General features: G+C 45.9%; 1 protein-coding gene across 1 annotated transcript in view; it reads right to left on the minus strand.

Annotated features, from left to right (window-relative positions):
- Positions 1-1,279: 1,279 nt before the first annotated feature.
- Positions 1,280-20,521, minus strand: part of SLC25A43 (solute carrier family 25 member 43) — a 42,469-nt gene continuing 23,227 nt past the window's right edge. Inside the window, exons 4-5 of the mRNA XM_045068251.1 lie at positions 3,884-4,018; positions 1,280-3,211 (exon numbers count right to left, since the gene is read on the minus strand). Coding sequence (XP_044924186.1) covers positions 3,011-3,211; positions 3,884-4,018 — 336 coding nt within the window. The 3' untranslated portion in view covers positions 1,280-3,010. The remainder of the gene's footprint in view (positions 3,212-3,883; positions 4,019-20,521) is intronic.

A 20,521-nucleotide genomic window follows, 5' to 3' on the forward strand; every position in this document is an offset into this window, starting at 1 on the left:
CCCACATAATCCTCTGATAAACTGCCCTGTTTGTTTCTCTCATAACATTACAATTTATAATTACCTGACTCGCAGGTTACCTTATTAACTGTCATCCTTCTAGAATATAAGCTCTACGAGGGCAAGGAACTCATATCCCTTCTTTTCATTTAAAACTTAGCTCAAGACTCATCACTAGCTCTTTTCGCTTATGATGATTCCTTTCTTTTTTTTTCTTTATATTTTAAGTAGGCTCCACACCCATTGTGGATTCCAGCGTGGGGCTTGAACCCACGACCCTGAGATCAAGACCTGACCTGAGATCAAGAGTTGGACGCTCAACCGACTGAGCCACCCAGGCGCCCCTTTGATGATCCCTGTAATCACTGATTCGGTAGGGAGCCCCTTGTTAGTGTTATAGACAGTTGCTACTGCATTATAATGTCTTTGCTTGTATTTGCTTTGTAATCAGACTCATTTCTTATATGTAGGGATGTTCTGTCATTAAGACTGCGCTTCTCCTGGGTAATGTTGCATCACACTTCTTTTTTTTTTTTTTAAGATTTTATTTATTTATTTGACAGACAGAGATCACAAGTAGGCAGAGAAGTAGGCAGAGAGAGAGGAAGGGAAGCAGGCTCCCTCCCGAGCAGAGAGAGAGCCTGATGTGGGGCTCGATCCCAGGACCCTGGGATCAAGACCTGAGCTGAAGGCAGAGGCTTTAACCCAATGAGCCACCCAGGTGTCCCTGCATCACACTTCTTAATCCTCCTCCTCAAGTACTTAGTCCAGCTTGGTGTACACTGTCAGCCACAAAAGCAGAAAAGAAGAAGGCTCCCTTCACACCCCCTGAGAAAATGAAAATAAGCTGGAAGTTTATTTTTGGAACAAGACTAGAGGTTTTTTAAAAGCAATTTATTTATTTATTTATTTATGTCATCTCTACACCCAACATGGGCCTCAAACTCATGACCCTAAGATTAAGAGTTGCACACGCTTCCAACTGAGCCAGCCAGGAGCCCCCTTCACCCCCCAAAACCCCAGAGTTTTAAGAGCTGTCCTAAAATTAGAAAAATGAGGGGTGCCTGGGTGGCTCAGTGGGTTAAGCCTCTGCCTTTGGCTCAGGTAATGATCCCAGGGTCTTGGAATCGAGCCTGCATTGGGCTCTCTGCTCAGCAGGGAGCCTGCTTCCCTTTCTCTCTCTCTCTGCCTGCCTCTGCCTATCCGTGATCTCTGTCTATCAAATAAATAAATAAAACCTTTAAAAAAAAAGGACAAAAAAAGAAAAATGAGGCATTCCTTTTCCTCACTTAACTTTATTGAAAAAGCCAAAACTATAGCTCAGAAAACATTCCTGTGTGTTACAGTAGCAAGAGTGTGGCTAGCCATCTCATAACATGGGTGGAAGAATACACAGAGATATTAACATGATGTAAGTAACCTGAGGCTAGGAGTTTAGATCTAGTTTAAAAAAAAAAAAAAATATATATATATATATATATACATATATATATATATATCTACAGATTTCAGAACTTTAAAAAACATTGTTCACCTCAAGGAAAATGAAGAGTTCATAAACAGGACTATTAGCGGTGGGTAAAGAATTTGCCACCCTCCCCACTGTAACAGCTTGGGCTGCAGATGAGACCTTCCTGTGTGTATTAACTGCTATTCCTTTGCTAGAACTCACCTTAGTAACAAATGACCAAACAACCTTTTTCTTTGGAAAACAAATTTAACAGGGAAAAATATGTGGAGCATCCTGAAAACCTGTGTGTGTGTGTGTGTGTGTGTGTGTGTGTGTGTGTGTGTGTAAATTAATGATTTACTATTACTGTGTTTTAATGCATAGGTAGGCACTATTTGAAAAGAGGTTGTGTAAATTTGACAGGAGTTCTCAAGGTGGAACAATCCAAAATTCGATTTTTTAAAAGAGTAGAGATGATCAGCCTGAAGTGTTTTTGTTCAGTTCCATTTCTCTTTTGGATATGCATGTCAGATGTTCTATTTGATCCTTTTCTAGGCAACTGGGACATCTTGTGAGAATAACTTAAGTTGACTAAATAATTTATTTTCAGGGTTGGCTTGCAAAGCAAGTTAGAAAGGCAGAGAATTCAGGCCACGTCAACTGTACATGACTTCAATTGGAAGGAGGTCTTTTGGGGTCATTAATTAAGTGGTCACAGTAACAACTGCCTTGAAAAAAGATTCCTGAAATTTGTAAGCTTGAGATGCTTCAGGTTTAAAGCATCTCAAATTTACAGCATCTTCAGATTTAAAGAAGGATGGTTCCACCGTGAGAGAGTGAGGACTTGTAAATGTTAAAGGTTTTAATTTAGTTTCTTTTTAAAAAAAAGATTTATTTATTTATTTGAGAGAGGGAGAGCACACACAGAGGGAGAGGGAGAAGCAGGCTCCCTGCTCCTACGCGGGGCTCCATCCCAGGACCCTGAGATCATGACCTGAGCTGAGGGCTGTCGCTTAACTGACTGCACCACCCAGGTGCCCCTTTAATTTAGTTTCCAATAAGGCATAATTTACACTATAGTGTGCACACTCAGAAGTCAGCAAACATTAGGAGTTTCAGAACAAGTGTGCTGGGAAGACTTGGGTGGAATGGAGCAGCGCGAGGCCAGTGTGGGTCAGTGCAAGCTGCGACTGTGTGGCTGAGCTCCTGATGTGCTATTTGCTCAGTCGCTTCAACGACGTTTCACTTGGAGATCATGGCCATTGCCTTTCTTTGGTGTTGTGTAAGTTGCCTGTTTACAGAGTGTAAATCGCACGTTTTGCTAATGCTGGGTTTTGTGGAGCTATCTGGTGGAGTGCCACCATGCAGTGGTTGTGCTGGGAAGCTTTCCCATGGCACCAGGACGTGCGTTTGGAGCTTGGAGCTGGTATGTGGTGAAATCTTCCCATTTCCAAGAGTGGTAGACGGGAGTTTCCTCTGGTCACTCTGCGCACGCACAGTTATGAGGTTTTTATGATTGTAACACGCCTTCGGTCAGTACACTTCTTGTTCCGGTCAGTTTTAGAGAGTTGGTTTTTTAGACTTAAGCTGTCCGGTTTTGAAGAACTTTTTAAATTCCCGCAATTCCTGGGGCTTCAAACTCTGATCCACCCCAGGGGTTAATTTATAACTCAGAGGAGACACAATGTAACCATTTTGGTAAAGACAGATCCTCTTGCAGAACTCAAAGGTGCCAAACATAACTCCAAAATACGGAACTATCTGTTTAAAAAGAAATGAAGATCATGTTAAAATCTTAAATAAGGTCAGTATATCTGCAGTCAACCTGGACTGGGGTAAACTGAGGTAAAGGCTGGGAACAACACAACATCATTCTTTTTGGAATCGGGGAAGACGGCAGAATGAAGGCTGGCACGGTTTGGGTCAGGGAAGAGGAACAGTAGCGGTTAAAGGGAATACACTGCAGAAGCATGGCCCGGATTAATATGCCGAGGACAAGCTGACATTTGTGCAAGATTAGCCCAGGGTTCTTAACCTTTTTTGGGGAGGGGCATGAAATTCCTTGGGAATATGATGAAAACTATGCATCCTCCCCCAGAGAGATGCATACATGCCTATACTTACATGTTTTTTGCGTACAATGTTAGGCTGGGAGATTATGTTCCCCTTAGAGGTCCACGAACCCTCATGTCAGGAGCCGCTACACTAAATACTCAGCTCCTCTGGGATCGGGTGTCTGGTGCCCCACCACTGCACAGGGGTCCCTCTCTCTCAGGGGTGGCCACCAGCCTGCGCTCACGGGTCTTGTGCGACTGTCAGTGCTAGATGGCGAGGGGGGCGGGGAGTGTCCCCAGGCAGCCTGCAGGGGAGCGGCAGGGGAAAGGGCTAGAAGTGGAAGAGGCAGGGAAGCGAGGGACTGATGGTCCCTCTCACCTTCAGCAAGTTGGCCGTCAGTCCATTCCAGAGCGCCAGGACCCCCTGGGCTTTGACTATCTGCCGGAAGCAGTCCGCCGCTCCTGAGAAACGCACATCTACTCCTCCATGGTGGGGAAGGTGTGGACTCTGAGCCTGGCAGGAAATACAGAAGACGGGGATGTGGTGATTGCATCACCAGGAAAGAAATGTTCTAGTCGGGGAAGCCCAGGTCTCAAGCCTGGGCACTGGTTGCTATGCATCCAGCAGAGATGCCCGCCAAGAATGGCTGCCACAGGGCCCTTGCTCAATGGGCTCACAATGAAGAGTAATGCACAGCCAAGTCAGGACAATGGGGGTGTCACCCTATTTGGGGATCACCCAATTGGGGGCTTATTTTGCTCGGAAGGAAGCACCCATTTAGGACTGTCGCTTCCCCACCTATGCCCTCTGGACATGATAAACGTTCTCCTGTGCCCTTAACCTTTTTTAAGGTTAAGGTTAAGTCCCTCCCCTGGTCTCCTTGTCTTAGCTGATGGCCCTTCCATGAAGCTGTCATGCACGGGCTGCTCATTTTCCCACATCCCGGATGTCACAGGGTGATGAGCAGAGTGATGGCAGCCTTCTTCTAGCTCCCTCTTACTGTCCCCAGACCCCAATTACTTCCCTGTCATGCCCCAAGGTCCCGGCTGGGGCTCCCATCCCTGACCACACTCCTTGTCGCCGCTCTCATCTCTTGACCTCCTGAAAGTCTTCTCTGTTCATCTGAGACCTCGCCGCCTGGTGGCTCCCCCTCTTCCAGAGCCACCGACGACTTAGGGAATGGGCATCTATAAGACAACCCATCCCACACCCAGTTTCTGGACCTCAACCTCAGTGACCCTTACTTTTACGCCTCTTTGGCCACCCACAACTTCGGCCATTTCACGGACTTCATCATGACTCACATAACTATCCTGACCAATCATCAACACGCTCCAGCTCTGAAAGGAACATTTTTGTCCTTTGGTAGAAACCAGTTTTGGGATCAGATGAAAGCACTTTTCAGTAGCCCATCTCTATATAAAACTGACATCTGTTGTCCAGGGGGAGGGGGACAGCCCCTCAGAGCTGGCTTTGAGGAATGGCGTCAGGGTCACACAAAGCCTCCCATATACTTTGGTTTGTTTCTGAAACGTCTGCTTGAGACTAGCACAGCATTCTAGGGAAGTGGAATCAGAACTTTCCACGTGGGAGGGGCGCCTGGCTGGCTCAGTCAGAATCTTAATCTCAGGGTCGTGAGTTCGAGCCCCAGGTTGGGTGTAGCAATTACTTAAAGAAACAGCAACAACAGCAACACCTTCTTGCATGTGGGAGAGGCAGTGTAGTCTAACAGTCCGGAAAGCAAAACCTCTAGAGTCAGATAAGTCAGAGCTTAGCTCTGGCTGCTTCATGTATGCACCATGGGACCCTGGGCCCTTACCTAACCCTCCTGAGCCTCAGTTTCCTTACTCACAGTACTTGCGTCCTGGGGCTGCTGTGAGAATTAATGAGATATGCATGTAAAGCAATCAGCCGTGGCAGGCACATGGTAGGGGTCAGTAGGTATGAGCTAGCATTGCTATTACTATTACATAGAAAGTATGCTAAATAGGGGCACCTGGGTGGCTCAGTCATTAAGCATCTGCCTTCGGCTCAGGTCATGATCCCCCGGGTCCTGAAATCGAGCCCCGCATCAGGCTCCCGGCTCAGCAGGGAGCCTGCTTCTTCCTCTCCCTCTGCCCTTCCCCCTCCTTGTGCACGTTCCCTCTCTCAAATAAATAAAATCTTAAAAAAAAATAAAGTATGCTAAATAGCAACATAGCCCCTTACCTAATGTTACTAGTCCTCCATGCCCACCTCTGAAATGCTAAACTTCTGAACCCCTGGCACCACAGTGTCCTTACCCACCGGCACCCCCCCACGCTGGTTCCTATCGCTGTTAGATCATTAAGGCCCTGGGCACTTGCCCCCTCCTGTCTCCCCCAGGCCACAGTTCCCTGCTGGCTTCAGTGGCTTCCTTTTCTAATCCCTGCCCAGGTTTTTGTGCTCCTTGTCCTTCAGCTCTTCACACCCACACATCCCTTCTCTGCCCCAAGCCACTGAAGATGAATCTGCAAAGGGGCAGATCGGTACCACCAAAGCTTCGAGGTTGCCAGCCTCTGCTGGGCCTTTGTACTGTGAACCGAGTCTTCAAAGCATCCTTGCTGTTCCTCAAGGCGGCGGTGCCAAACCTTCCCACAGTCCTTGACGCCTGGCACCCTGCATCTGGTCCTCAATTCTAGGTACATCACCTGTTCTCCTGGCTCATAGAGAAAACAGACTGTACAGGGCCTCCACTTTTGCTTCTTCACATAAACATCTTTTCTTCCAACCAGTGCTCTGGATCTCATACCTTTGAACTCCTCCTGGGCACCCTTCCCAAGAGACCTGACTTTCCTCTTTAGCAAATGAATAAACTCAAGTCCCTCTTGCGTCTTCAAAACAACTTCTTGTGTTGATCTTGACTTTGCCCTTCAGATATAGTCCAGCCTCTTATTCCCACATTAATATACAGTAAAATTAACAGGTTTCGGGGTCAAGAACTAGGAGTTTTGACAGATGTATTCATTTGTCTGACCACCACCACAATCAGGACACAGATCTGCTCCTTCTGCCACCACCGTTCTCGTGAGCTGCCCCTTTGCAGCCCAGGTGTTCTCCATTCCCAGCCCTGGGCAGCCACTGGTCTTCTCTCTGTCCCTACAGTTTTGCCTTTTGAAAATGTCATACAGATGGAAGCCAACAGCACAAAACCTTTTGAGACTGGCTTCTGAAAATATTTTTTACAAGTTTTATTTATTCAAGTAATTTCTACACCCCATGGGGGGCTTGAACTCATGACCCTGAGATCAAGAGTTGCACACTCTCCCAACTGAGCCAGCCGGGCACCTGAGACTAGCTTCTTTCTTTTTTTCTTTCTAAGACTTATTTATTTATTTGACAGAGAGAGAGAGAGAGATAGTGAGAGAGGGAACACAAGCAGGGGCAGAGGGAGAGGGAGAAGCAAGCTCCTCATTGAGCAGGGAGCCCAATGTGGGGCTCTATCCCAGGACGCTGGGACCATGACCTGAGCCGAAGGCAGAGGCTTAACAACTGAGCTACCCAGGTGCCCCCAAGACTGGCTTCTTTCACTTGGTGTGATGCTTCCAAGATTCATCATGTTATTGTGTTCGTCAATAGTTTCTTCCTGTTTATTGCCGAGTACTATTCCATTGTGTGGATGTACCACTGTGTGCTTATCCACTTATCTGTTAGTGGACACCCGCTTCCCTTTTTGCTTGCACTTACTGAAAGAGGCTGGAACCTGACTGGACTCGGGCTGACTCCACTTCCTCTCTCCCCATCACAGTCTGGATCTGTGTCTGTTACTTTGCTTGCTGACTCTGGCCAGGCCTGCCTTGGATTCCCAACTTTCTTTTTTAAAATTTTTAAAAATTTCTTTTATTTTCAGAGCACTCACAGCCTTTTATGACTTGGTATAATTCACTTATTTCTTTTCTTATTTGTCTACTCCTCCCAACTAGAACTGTAGCTTTGTGGGAGAGGGCATTTTTTTTTTTTGGTCTGTTTGGCTCACAACTGTTATCTTCAGTATCCTCAATAGGTAGTGGATATTTAAGAAATATTTGAATAAATTAAATATATCCACTCAGGGCCTCCTACCTGGCAAATCCAGTAGATGGGCTTTTTTGGGGGGGGATATTTTTCTTATTGGATTTTTGGGGGCAGTGTTTGGCACTGATAACCAGCGACTTTTTGCCCTCCTCAATTTATACAACTTCTCTAGGAAATTCTACCATCGCATGGCTTTAAACACCATCTACAGGTAGATGACTTCTAAATCTTTCTCTTTGGCCCTGACCTCCCAGCCTGAGACCCAGAATCAAGCATCCACGTGCTACCAAGTATCTCCACCCAGAGAGCACACAGGTTCTCAAAACTTGACACACCTAGAACTGAGTGTTCCCTTTCACCTTGACCATATAAAATTTATTCTTTCTTCTGTATTTCTAGCTAGCAATACAGCTTGCTCCACACCCAGCCTGGAGCACAATGTGGGACTTGAACTCACGTCTGTGAGATCAATCCCTAAGCCGAGATCAAGAGTCAGACACTTAATGGACCGAGCCACCCACGCGCCCCTCTTCTGAATTTAGCTTGGTAAATGGCATCATCATTCAACCTGCTGCCCTAAGCCAGGAACCCGGGATTCCTTCATTCGCTCACTCTTACTGCCCTAGCCAATCAGTCATCAAGTACAGCAACCAATTTGATCTTCTAAATACTGCACTTCTCTGATCCATCCCCTTTCTGTGTTCTCAACTGCTTCTCTCTTGGTTCAGGCTACCACCACCTCAAGCACGGATCACTGCAACAGTCTCTTACTGGTCTCCGTGACCCACTCCTGTCCTTCCCAGTGCATTTAGAATGCATCTCCAACATTTCAGCACGGACCACTGACTCCTTCACAGACTTTCTACCACCTATAGGATGAAATCCAAGATCCTTAGAATGATACACAAGGCCCTAAATGACAATTTTCCTAGCATTGAAAGCACTGTTCACCCCCTGCACTCCATAGCAATATTTCTCTACTTCTGTCACCTTCCATTATCCCCTCTGAAGACTTTTCATTCATGCAAATGTTTACTGAGTACCTAGTATATGCCAGGCCCTGAGGATACAGCAGTGAACCAAACAGACAAAAAGCCCTTGTTCCCACACAGAGCTGAAATTCTAGTTGTGGGGAAGGGACAGGCAAAAGAAATAAATACTTATACCAAATACTAAAAGGCAGTGACTGGTCTGAAGAAAATCAAGGCAGGGCCAAGATACAGGGAGTCCCTGGAGGGTGCTGAAGTTTTTAGTAGGGTGGTCCCTGAAGACTCACCAAGAAGATGGCCTTTGAGTGAAGATCTGAAGGAAGTGAATGGTGCTGTTACCTGTAAGGGCCCTGGGGCAGAAGCAGGCCTGGGCTGTTAGACAATAGGGAGGCCAGTATGGTGGGAATGGGATGAGCAAAAGAGAGAGTGACCGGACAAGGCATCAGGAAAGTAGACCACGCATGACTGGACCCTGTAAGGCTGGTAGGCCGCTGTATTTTGACTTGAATTACTGAGTGAGAATGGGAGATGCTGCTGGGTTCTCAATAGAAGAGTGAAGGAGCCTAGTTTATGTTTTAATAGGACCACTCTGGCTGCTGTGTGAAGACTGAAGGCTGGAGGAAAGGGTAGAAGGACTGAGGGAGACTGGTTAGGAGATTATGAGGAGGAAGTGAGGCAAGAAAGCATGGTAGCTTGGACTGGGACGCTAGTCGTGGGGGTCAATGACTCTAACGTTTCTGGCCTGAGCAACTGGTAGACGGAAGTGCTGCTAACCAAATGGGAAAAACCACAGGAGAAGTAGGGGGTTTTTTGGAGGGTGGGTGGAGGAGACATCCGGAGTTCAAGTGTGTGACACCCCTTTGACATCTCAATGGCAATGGGAAGTTGGCTATGCAAGTCTGTAGCCCAGGAGAGAGGGTTAGGGCTGGGGATCTAATTTGACAATCCTCAACACTGAGATGGTATTGAAACCCAGGAGACTAGATGAGATCACTTAGGGCTCGAGCCCAAGGATACCCCAACATTTAGAAGTCAAGGCAAAGAGGAGGACTGGCCACGAAGCCAAGTGCTGGGCAGTGAGTGTGTCACAGGAAGTGGTGAGCTCCTGATGGCCAAGGAAGATGAGAACTGAGTCCCGACCATTACATTTAGAGACAGGGAGTTCACAGCTTCTCTTAGGAAGAGAAGTTTCTGTTGAATGGTGGGGGCGAAAGTCTGACTGAAATGATTCAAGGGAGATGAGAAGAGAAAGACTGGAGACAGTGAATATGGACAGCCCTTTGCAGGAGGCCCCTTTCGCACCGTAATGTAACCAGACCTGACTCACATGTCTATTTCTCCCAGGGGGCTGTGCGCTCTGTAAGGACTGGTCTTGTTCACTTCCGGATCTGCTCAGCAAATGGTTTGCTGAATAAATGCCTGAAATGCTCAGTACAGGAGTGGTCTGGAATTTTAAAAGCATTCTGACATAATGCTGTGCATGAATTATAAAAACTGGGTCAAAACCTATATGATATGGTATAGACTCTTTTCAGAAAATGAGGATCAAACTTTGCATGATTTCTTCTCTCTTTGCAACAACAGTGTGTATATAGTTCTATCTGACCAAGAAGTGATGGCATCTGAGTACAGGATAGCCACAATAATGTTGCTACTGCTTCTTGTATACTTAGATGTTTATTGACTGCTTGTATGCCTGGTCCAGGTGAGGAGACTGAGGCTGGGGGACCGGCTACGTGATTCGATCAAAGTCATCTGGCTCGGCAATAACACATTTTATTGTTTCATCTGATTAGTTGTTTCATGTTCTTTCCCTCAGGAGACTGTGATCCCTGGTAGCTGGGACCATGTCTTACTCAGCTTTTCTTCTTTCCAGCATCCATAAAACTCTGTAGAATGTATGAACACATCGCAACCAGAGAAGTAGCACGAAAACTCAATGTTAATCACTGAAATGCACTACCGGGAAGGTCAGGCCTTGTGGACTATAGATTTTTGTTGTCTCTATGAAGCCTGGCCCTTTCTTGCTCTCATTCTGGTCCTGGGTCTCATGACTCCAGGCCCCGACAACCCTGAATCCCCAACCACAGACTCAGATCTGAGAGGGACCTTAAGATATTCCGGTCCAATGGGTGCAGCCGACTGGCTCAGTTGGTGGAGCACAAGACTCTTGATTTTTTCTTCTGTATTTCTAGCTAGCAATACAGCTTGCTCCACACCCAGCCTGGAGCACAATGTGGGACTTGAACTCAAGTTTGTGAGATCAATCCCTGAGCTGAGATCAAGAGTCAGACACTTAATGGACCGAGCCACCCACGCGCCCCTCTTCTGAATTTAGCTCGGTAAATGGCAACATCGTTCAACCTGCTGCCCCAAGCCAGGAACCCACGATTCCTTCATTCGCTCACTCTTACTGCCCTAGCCAATCAGTCATCAAGTACAGCAACCAATTTGATCTTCTAAATACTGTACTTCTCCTATCCATCCCCTTTCTGTGTTCTCGAGTCCCGTGCTGGGGGTAGAGGTTACTTAAAAATAAAATCCTTGGGGCACCTGGGTGGCTCAGTGGGTTAAGCCTCTGCCTTCAGCTCAGGTCATGATCTCAGGGTCCTGGGATCGAGCTCCACATTGGGCTCTCTGCTCGGCAGAGAGCCTGCTTCCCCCACCACCCCCGCTCTCTGCCTGCCTCTCTGCCTACTTGTGATCTCTCTCTCTGTCAAAAAAATAAAATCTTTATTAAAAAATCCTTTAAAAAAGATATTCCAATCCAGTGACTTTATTTACAGATAGAAACCCAAGATCTTGAGAGGAAGAGTGACCAAGAGGGACAAAAGCCAGGTGCTCTGCCCTCCGGGACCCTGCATCCCAGTGACTCCCTGACCTTGGCCTCTAGGTTCAAAGACATAAAATGACAATATATGCTGCACCTGATACCTACCTAGCTTGTGTCCTCACAGGACACCCCATCCTGCCACCTGTTGCTGACAAAAGGACAGTCGTCCTCTTCCTTGTCAGACTCTAGCCTCTCCTGTGAACCCTCACCATAAGGGCATCTGATAAACAATACAGAAAAATGTCAGTAATTCCAACATGTATGTATGTGTCTAATTTAAATTAGTGAAGCCTAGCTTATGAAGTCTTGGGAGGATATTCCATTTTATTATATGTGACTGAAACTGGATTAATGACGGGCAGCGGAGTAGAGAGACTTTCCTGGTCCTATGTTCTCATCTAGCTGAGCAATTTGTGAAAGCCTGTGTGGAGCACAAGGTCATGTGCATGGGTTTTACCATAACACACACCTGGATTTGAACCAACCTCATCTCTTCCACTCACTAGCTCTGTGATGGAAAGCAAGTTCCTTAACTTCTCTGAACTTCCATGTCCTCATTTCAAAAATGGGGAGGATAATGCCTTCTGCTGTTTATATCATTCCTTTTCTTACCGAACCTTGGGTTGTTATAATAATTTTAGTGCCAGGCAAATTAATAAAGTTCCACAGTTCTTCATTTTATATGAAAGATCGTTGTATCTTTCATCATTTAATCCAGCTCGAAGGATCAACATTCTTCTTTTTGAAAGATTTTATTTATTTATTTTTTAGATTTTATTTGAGAGAGGGAGAGAGAAAGCGTACAAGCGGGAAGGGGCAGAGGGAGCAGCAGACTCCCCGCTGAGCAGGGAGCTCAGGGAGCAGCGTCCCAGGACGCTGAGATGATGACCTGAGCCGAAAGGAAGGCATCCTGGCACCCCTAAAGGCATCCCAGTCACCCCTAAAGATTTTATTTTTAAGTCATCTCTACACACAATGTGGGGCTTGAACTCCCAACCTTGAGATCAAGATCACACGGCTCTACCAACTGAGGCAGCCAGGCGCCCTGTTGAAAGATCAACATTCTATGCTTCAATCATATACAGTCCTATGTCAAGGTGAAGGGTGAACCTCTGGGTTAGCCCTTCCCTTTGGGGTATAGTAACAGTCAAGTACAGATCAGAGTATGAAAAATAAAACATGAAATGGACAAGCTGAGTCTCCCAACCTGGGGTTTCAGGAGACAAAATGGCCAGGGGTCTTTGGTGAATGTCTTACTTTAAAATGTTTACCCGGACACTGTTGAAACCTGGCTTCTTTTCCTTCTTACCTCGCCAATGAAGAACCATTGCCAAACAGATGTTAAAAGCTTCCTTTCCCCTTAGAAAGAATCTGTCTAATCATAAGACTTGAAGTTCTTCCTGCTACTGTAAGACTGACATATTGAAAAGAGATTATATTCATGCAGGAAATAAACTTTCTTATTCTGTTATGAGATCATATGATTGATTTACCTTCTGCTAGTTTCCAGTAAAACTACAAAAAACCTTGAGTTATGGGTCAAGGTAATCATTTTGTAATGCTGTGTCTACGCCCCACAACTAGAACAAAAAGACACTAAGCAAATGACATGAGTTAACAGAGCAATTATAATCAACTTGTGATGAATCAAGGGCCAGTTATGTTCAACCTTAGGACCTCAGCCATCTTCCAGATGTTTTTGCTTCACTCTACCTTCACTGCCAAGCCACCATCATTGTCAACATGGACCATTATTCAGCTACCTTTTGGTCTCCTTGGGACAGAGAGGGTTTGAGACTCCTCACCTGGCCGCTTTATAGTCCATTCTCTTTTTTAAAGAAGTTGCCGGAGAAGTTAAAAAAAAAAAAATCAGATCTTTTTACTCATCTGCTTAAAATACTTTAATGGCTTTATAGAACACTTAGAATAAAATCTGCCTTTCTTACTGTTACCTGTAAGCTGTGATGGTAATGTAGTGGTAAATATTTAACAACTGATTCTCTGGGGAGGAAAAAGCCCGGAGTGGTCGCATTTGCCAATTTCAGTGATGTCAGTACTGCCACATGGTTGATTTCAAGCTACCATCTGTGAGGCCTGCCAGCTCCTGGATTGCCTGCAACTTAACAATCAGCTCTCCTAAGCCCACAGGAGCTGGCTCGAGCACACCACTGGAAGGTTATAAGCCCTACACAACCTGTCCCTGCAAACCTCTTCAAAGAAATCGACATGATTGCCTTACCCATCCGCACCCCTCCAGTCTCTGCCCTCTCCAGCCCACCCTCCAAACAGCAGCCGGCTGCTGTTCCAAACTCACCAGTTGCTGTCATGGCTTTGCTAAGAAACCTTTACCAACTCCCAGTTTTCTAAGAGAAGTTTTCCAAAGAGAAAACCTAAGAAAATTCAAAACTCTCTCTAGTTTGGTGCCCATCGGTCTTCCCAGTATTATTTTCCACTATCGGCCAGTGATGGTTTGTTTCATGTGTCAAGTTGGCTAGACTGTGGTACCCAGATATTTGGTCAAGCACCAGTCTAGCTGTTGCTGTAAAGGCATTTTAAAGATGAGATTAACATTTTTAATATTTTTTTTACTTTAAGTTCTTATTTTAATTCCAGTATAGTTAACATACAGTGTAATATTAGTCTCAGGTGTACAATATAGTGATTCAACACTTCTCTGCATTACTCAGTGCTCATCCAAGTTCCCTCCTTCATCCCCATCACCTGTGCCCCCTCCCACCCCCCTCCTCCTCCTCCTCCCCCCTCTGGCAACCATCAGATTGTTCCCTAGAATTAAGATGCTGTTTCTTGCTTTGACTCTCTTTTTTCTCTTTGCTTGTTTGTTTTCTTACTTAAGTTCCATGTATGAGTGAAATCATATGGTATTTGTCTTTCTTTGAGTTATTTTGCTTAGCATCATACTCTCTAGCTCCATCCACGTTATTGCAAATGGCAAGAGTTCATTTTTTTAAAGATTTTATTTATTTATTTATTTGACAGACAGAGATCACAAGTAGGCAGAGAGGCAGGCAGAGAGAGAGAGAGAGAGAGAGAGGGAGAAGCAGGCTCCCCGCTGAGCAGAGAGCCCGATGCGGGGCTCGATCTCAGGACCCTGGGATCATGACCTGAGCTGAAGGCAGAGGCTTTAACCCACTGAGCCACCCAGGTGCCCCCCGAGTTCATTCTTTTTGATGGTGGAATAATATTCCACTGTAAATCTATACCACCTCTTCTTTATCCACTCATTCATCAACGGACACTTGGGCAGCTTCTGTAGTTTGGCTACTGTAAATTATGCTGCAATAAACACAGGTGTGCATGTAGTCCTTTGAATTAGTGTTTTGTATTTTTAGGGTAAATACTCAGTAATGCAATTGCTGGATTGTAGAGTAATTCTATTTTTAGCTTTTTGAGGCACCTCCATACTGTCTTCCACAGTGGCTGCCTCAGTTTGCATTCCCACCCACAGTGCAGGAGGCTTCCCTTTCTCCACGTCCTTGCCAACACCTGTTGTTTCCTGTGTTGTTGATTTTAGCCATTCTGAAAGTCGCGAGGTGATATCTCATTGTAGTTTTTTAAAATTTTTTTAATCAAAAAATTTTTATTTATTTATTTTTCAAAGATTTTACTTGTTTATTTGACACAGAGAGATCACAAGTAGACAGAGAGGCAGGCAGAGAGAGAGAGGGAAGCAGGCTCCCTGCTGAGCAGAAAGCCTGATGTGGGGCTCGATCCCAGGACCCTGAGATCATGACCCGAGCCGAAGGCAGCGACTTAACCCACTGAGCCACCCAGGCACCCCTTTTTTTTAATTTTTAAAAAGATTTTATTTATTAGAGAGATGGAGAGAGAGCACAAGCAGTTGGAGCAGCAGGCAGAGGGAGTGGGGAAGCAGGCTCCCCGCTGAGCAGAGAGCCCGATGTGGGGCTCGATCCCAGGACCCCAGGATCATGACCTGAACCGAAGGCAGAGGCTTAAACGACTGAGCCACCCAGGCGTCCCACATTGTAGTTTTTTTTTTTTAAGATTCTATTTTTAAGTTATCTTTATCCCCAATGTGGGGCTCAAACTTACAACCGTCAGATTAAGAGTTGCATGCTCTACCCACTGAGCCAGCCAGGCGCCCCTCATTATAGTTTTGATTTGCATTTCCCTGATGATAAGTGAAAAGGAGCATCTTGTCATGTGTCTGTTGGTCAGATGAGTTAACATTTAAGTCACTAGAGTTTAGGGGCGCCTGGCTGGCTCAGTCATTAAGCATCTGCCTTCGGCTCAGGTCATGATCCTGGGGTCCTGGGATTGAGCACCACGTAGGGCTCCTTGCCTGGTGGGAAGCCTGCTTCTCGCTCTCCCACTTCCCCTGCTTGTGTTCCCTCTCTCGCTGTGTCTCTCTCTCTGTGTCAAATAAGTACATAAAACCTTAAAAAAAAAGTCACTAGAGTTTAAGCAAATTACCTTTCATAACATGGGTGGGCCTCACCTAATTCGTTGAGGGCCTAAAGAGAAAAAAGACTGGGTCCCCCCAGGAAGAGGGAATTCTGCCAGTAGTCAGCTTCTGGACTTGAACTGTGCACAGTTGTGTGTGGCAATTCCTTAAGAGAAATCTCTTTCTCTTTCTACATATATACATATGCTATGGGCTCTGGTTTTCTAGAGAACCATGACTAACAGCTCCCCTCACCCCAGGAGACTTACATCCAATCACACTTGTTATTTCCTGAACGACTTTTTCAGCTGTGCAAAATCCTAGTTACCCAGGGTCGGGTCAGTTGCCACCTCATCTTGAAACTTTTTTGGATTTTGATGGGAACTACCTGTTTCCCTGCTGTTTCTTCCTCTCTTTTGCCCTCCTTCTGTCTCTCTTTTTTAAAAATGATTTTTTAATGTTTGTTTGTTTACTTATTTATTTATTTAAGTAAACTCTACACCCAGCATGGGGCTTGAACTCACAACCCCGAGATCAAGAGTTGCACGCTCCCCTGACTGAGCCAGCCAGGTGCCCCCTGACTCTCTTTTTGAGAGGTGGGGAGGGATAGAGGGAGAAGAGAGAAAATCTTTAATTTTTAAAATTTTTAATAGTTTTATATATATATATATATATATAGAGAGAGAGAGAGAGAGAGAGAGAGACAGACAGACAGACAGAGAGAGAGAGAGAGAGAGAGAGAATGCTTGTGCATGCACAAGCAGGGTCAGGGGGCAGAGAGAGAGGGAGAGAAAGAATCCCAAGCAGGCTCCATGCCCAGTGTGGAGCCAGACATGGGGCTCAATCTCACAACCCCGAGATGGCCTGAGCCGAAATCAAGAGTCAGACACTCAGCCAACTGATCCACCCCCATGGCCCCCTTACCTCTCATTTAAAAAAAAAACAAAACAAAACTTCATTGTAGGGGTGCTTGACTGGCTCTGTCAGTGGAGGATGTGACTGTTGATTTCAGAGATCGGAGTTTAAGCCCCACACTGGGCCTAGAGTTTACTTAAAAAACAAACAAACAGCTTTTTATTGTAGAACATTTCAAACGTATACAGAAAGGGTGAAATGAACACCAAGTTCCCTCACCCAGCTTCAACAATCAGCAACTCATGGCCAATCTCTTTTCATCTCTACCCCATGAGACATCATTTCAGTTCATCTGTAGATATTTAATTGTGTTTCTCTAAAATATAATGGCTTCTCCTCTAATATATAAATATATATAATCACACCATTACTGCACCTAAAAAATTACAATGCCTCAATATCATGTATCTGATCAGTGTTCCCATTTCCTTCATTGCCTTGTTAATTATTTTGTAGCTTCTTTGTTTGAGTCGAGGTTCTTTCCCTGTCTTGTGCTCTCTTTGCTATTTGTTTGGACCTCTGCTCTGGTACATTCGACCTAGTGTGAGTTATATGAGTACAAATCTGGGCTGGTGGCCCACTGGCCTGTGGGATCAGGCACTAGGCCTTCCTTCTGTCCTACCTCTTCAGGGTCTAACACCCTTCATCTCACATATTAGGCACTTGTCAAACGTCAAATCAAATTCCCCTCAGTGTCACCAGTAGCTTTTCCCAAATACAGCTGTTTACTTGTAATCAGTCTCAAATAAGCCACATAGATGGTAATGAAGCAAAAAAATGAGTAATGTTTCCCGAGAGCTCAGGGTCAGGCATTATACTGAGCACGTGACACCTACCATCTCATATCCTCACAAAAGCCTCGTGAAATAGGTAGTAGGATCCTCGCAGCCCTATTTTATAGATGACAAAATGGAGTCTGTGAAAGGATGACTCTCCCAAAATCACAGAACATGAGCAAAGCATCAACTTGAACTTGGGTCTCTCAGACTCAGAATCAAGCTCTATTCCACTGAGCTCCACTGTCTTCTGTTGCCCGGGACTGAGAATACTCTTAGCCCTTGACACACTTGCCAACGACAATCAGCACTGAATGTGGCTACCACAGCATGGACCCTGAATGAATTCTCTAGGCTAAGATCAGAACTCCTGGTACTTTTTTAAAAGATAGAAAAAAAAATGTTCTAAGCAGTCCCTACACCCAATGTGGGGCTTGAACCCACAACCCTGAGATCAAGAGTCACGCACTTCACCGACTGAGCCAGCCAGGTGCTCTGGAACTCATGGTGTTTTTTGAATAAATGCCTCTGTTGGTGTCAGACTAAATGACTATAAAGGCAAGCACGGATTCCTGGCTTTCCCCCGCTATGGACAATGTTTACGGGCCCCCAGCATTCATTATGGGGTATTATTACTGGTCGTGAGGATGGAGGCTTCATGAATGGGGTTGGTGCCCTTATGAGGGGGGACACCAGAGAAATGATCCCTCTCACCCCCACCGTGTGAAGCCACGACAAGAAGGTGGCTGTCCGCAGGCCAGGAAAGGGGTTTTCACCAGACATGCAGTCCGCTGGCACCTTTATCTTGGACTTTCCCAGCCTCCAGAACCGTGAGCAGTGTGTTGTTCAAGCCACTGGTGTATGGTATTCTGGGATTGCTGCCCAGATGAAGCTACCCCCACAGGAAGAAGGAATGCTAATGATCGGAGCTTCTCAACCCTCAGCTGCCTATGAGGCTTTTCAAACGGGAAGCTTTTCGAAACCATCAATGATGGGGACCCAGCCCCAGAGCCTGTGCTTTCTGGTGTGCAGACCTGGCTCCATCAGCCCACTGCTAACACGGACAGCACACGGGGTGCTCGCCAGCGCTGTGACCTGGAGCCCACACCTTGACCATTCTGAGCCCCAGTTTCCTCATCTGTGAAATGGGGATAATCAGAATATTGACCTTATTGTTGTCCAGATTAAATGAAATACATGTAAAGTGCCTGGAACAGCATTCGACGTACAGCAAGTGCTACAAAAGCGACCATCATGATGAATGTCACTGTTATTGACTGAACTTGGAGAAGAGATGAGGGTGTCGAAGACCAAACCAACCCACTAGACGGGCACATGAGACTTGCCCAAACTGTATCTTACTAGTAAAGAGAAACAAAACATGTCAGGCTGCTGGTCACAAGGACCTGAGCTTACATCTTCCCTCCACACAAGCCCGAGCAACTGACCTCCTCGCCGATCTAGTCCAGGTTGAGCATGCAGCCATGGCACCGTCTGGAAAGATCCAGAGAAGCCAGCTCTTCGGTCTGGCTCTGCCCCTCTCTGGATGACCTTGCTCAGCTCCCGAAGTTCTTTGAACCTTGGTTTTCTCACATGTCAAGTGAGAAGAGTGGAACCAGATGCCCTGAAGGCCATTCTTGCACCTCAGATCCATGTTGCTGGTCCTCCAAGGTCCTTCCTGCCTCTAGGACTTCCAGCCTGGCCCTTCCTCTGCCTGCCTAAGTCTCTCTTAGTGATCAGAATGCGCACTGCTGGACGCCTGGCTGGCTCAGTTGGTTAAGCATCTGCCTTTGGCTCAGGTCATGATCCTGGGGTCCTGGGATCGAGTCCCACATCAGGCTCCCTGCTCAGCGGAAAGTCTGCTTCTCCCTCTCCTTCTGCCCCTCCTTGCTCCTCTTGTGCTCTCTCTCTCAGATAAATAAAGTATTTAAAAAAAGAGAATACATACCCCTTCCTCAGGGACAGCTTCTCAGAGTCCCCCCGAGACTAAGTCAGGAGTCCGATAAGCACTTTTGGCCCCCCTGTGCTTCCCCATCATGGCACGTGACACAGTTTATCATGATTTAGTGCATAACTGTTTCTGCCACGTGTATTCCCCCAACCCTGCCTCCAGGACCAGAAATCCCAGGAGGGCGATGATCGGATCTGTCATGTTTGTGGCTTTATCCGAAAGCCCACCAACACGCCTGGTACTCAGCATGTGCTTAATAGATATTGAAGGGAAGAGGAAACAGATCTGCAGTGCATGAAAATGAAAGGTAAATATTTCAAAACAAAGAACTTGATTATTTCTCTGAGAAAGTCCGAAGAGGCATTCTGAAAGAGGAAGGATTTTAGGTTTTGTTTTGTTTTTTTTTAAACACTGTATTTCAGATGGAAAGATTTTTTTTTTTAAGATTTTATTTATTTATTTGACAGACAGAGATCACAAGTAGGTAGAGAGGAAGGCAGAGAGAAAGGAAGGGAAGCAGGCTCCCTGCAGAGCAGAGAGCCCGATGTGGGACTCGATCCCAGGACCCTGGGATCATGACCCGAGCCAAAGGCAGAGGCTTTAACCCACTGAGCCACCCAGGTGCCCCGGATTTTAGGTTTTTTGTTCTTCCCATGAGCCCTGACATAAGGTGACGGTGTTTCTCAAGACGTAAAACTCATGCCCTTTGACCAAAGCAATCATATTCTAGGAATTTATTCTACAGAAACATTTGTTCATGTGGGAAACAATGTGTGTGTTATAAGGATTTATGTTGTGGCACTGTTAGTAATGGCAGAAAACTGGAATTAATCTGAATGTCCACCAACAGGGGAGGGGGCTGGTTAAAGAAAGAGCTCATGGTACCGTGGAACACTGTGTCACCATTTAAAAATATGTGGCATCGCCAGCTGACTGATACAGTGCCATCTCCAAGATACATTGGGAGGTGAAAAAAAATGGCCTGGAAGAATCTATGTCACTGATGATCTAAAAACAGAACACGAATGTGCATGCGTGTGTATGTCTGTCTTTGCATAGGCCATCTTTGGAAAGATTCAGCCAAGATACTGGGAAGT

Source organism: Mustela putorius, unplaced genomic scaffold, assembly GCF_011764305.1.
Source record: "Mustela putorius furo isolate JIRA1106 unplaced genomic scaffold, ASM1176430v1.1 tig00003901_pilon_pilon_pilon, whole genome shotgun sequence".
Lineage (NCBI taxonomy): Eukaryota > Metazoa > Chordata > Mammalia > Carnivora > Mustelidae > Mustela > Mustela putorius.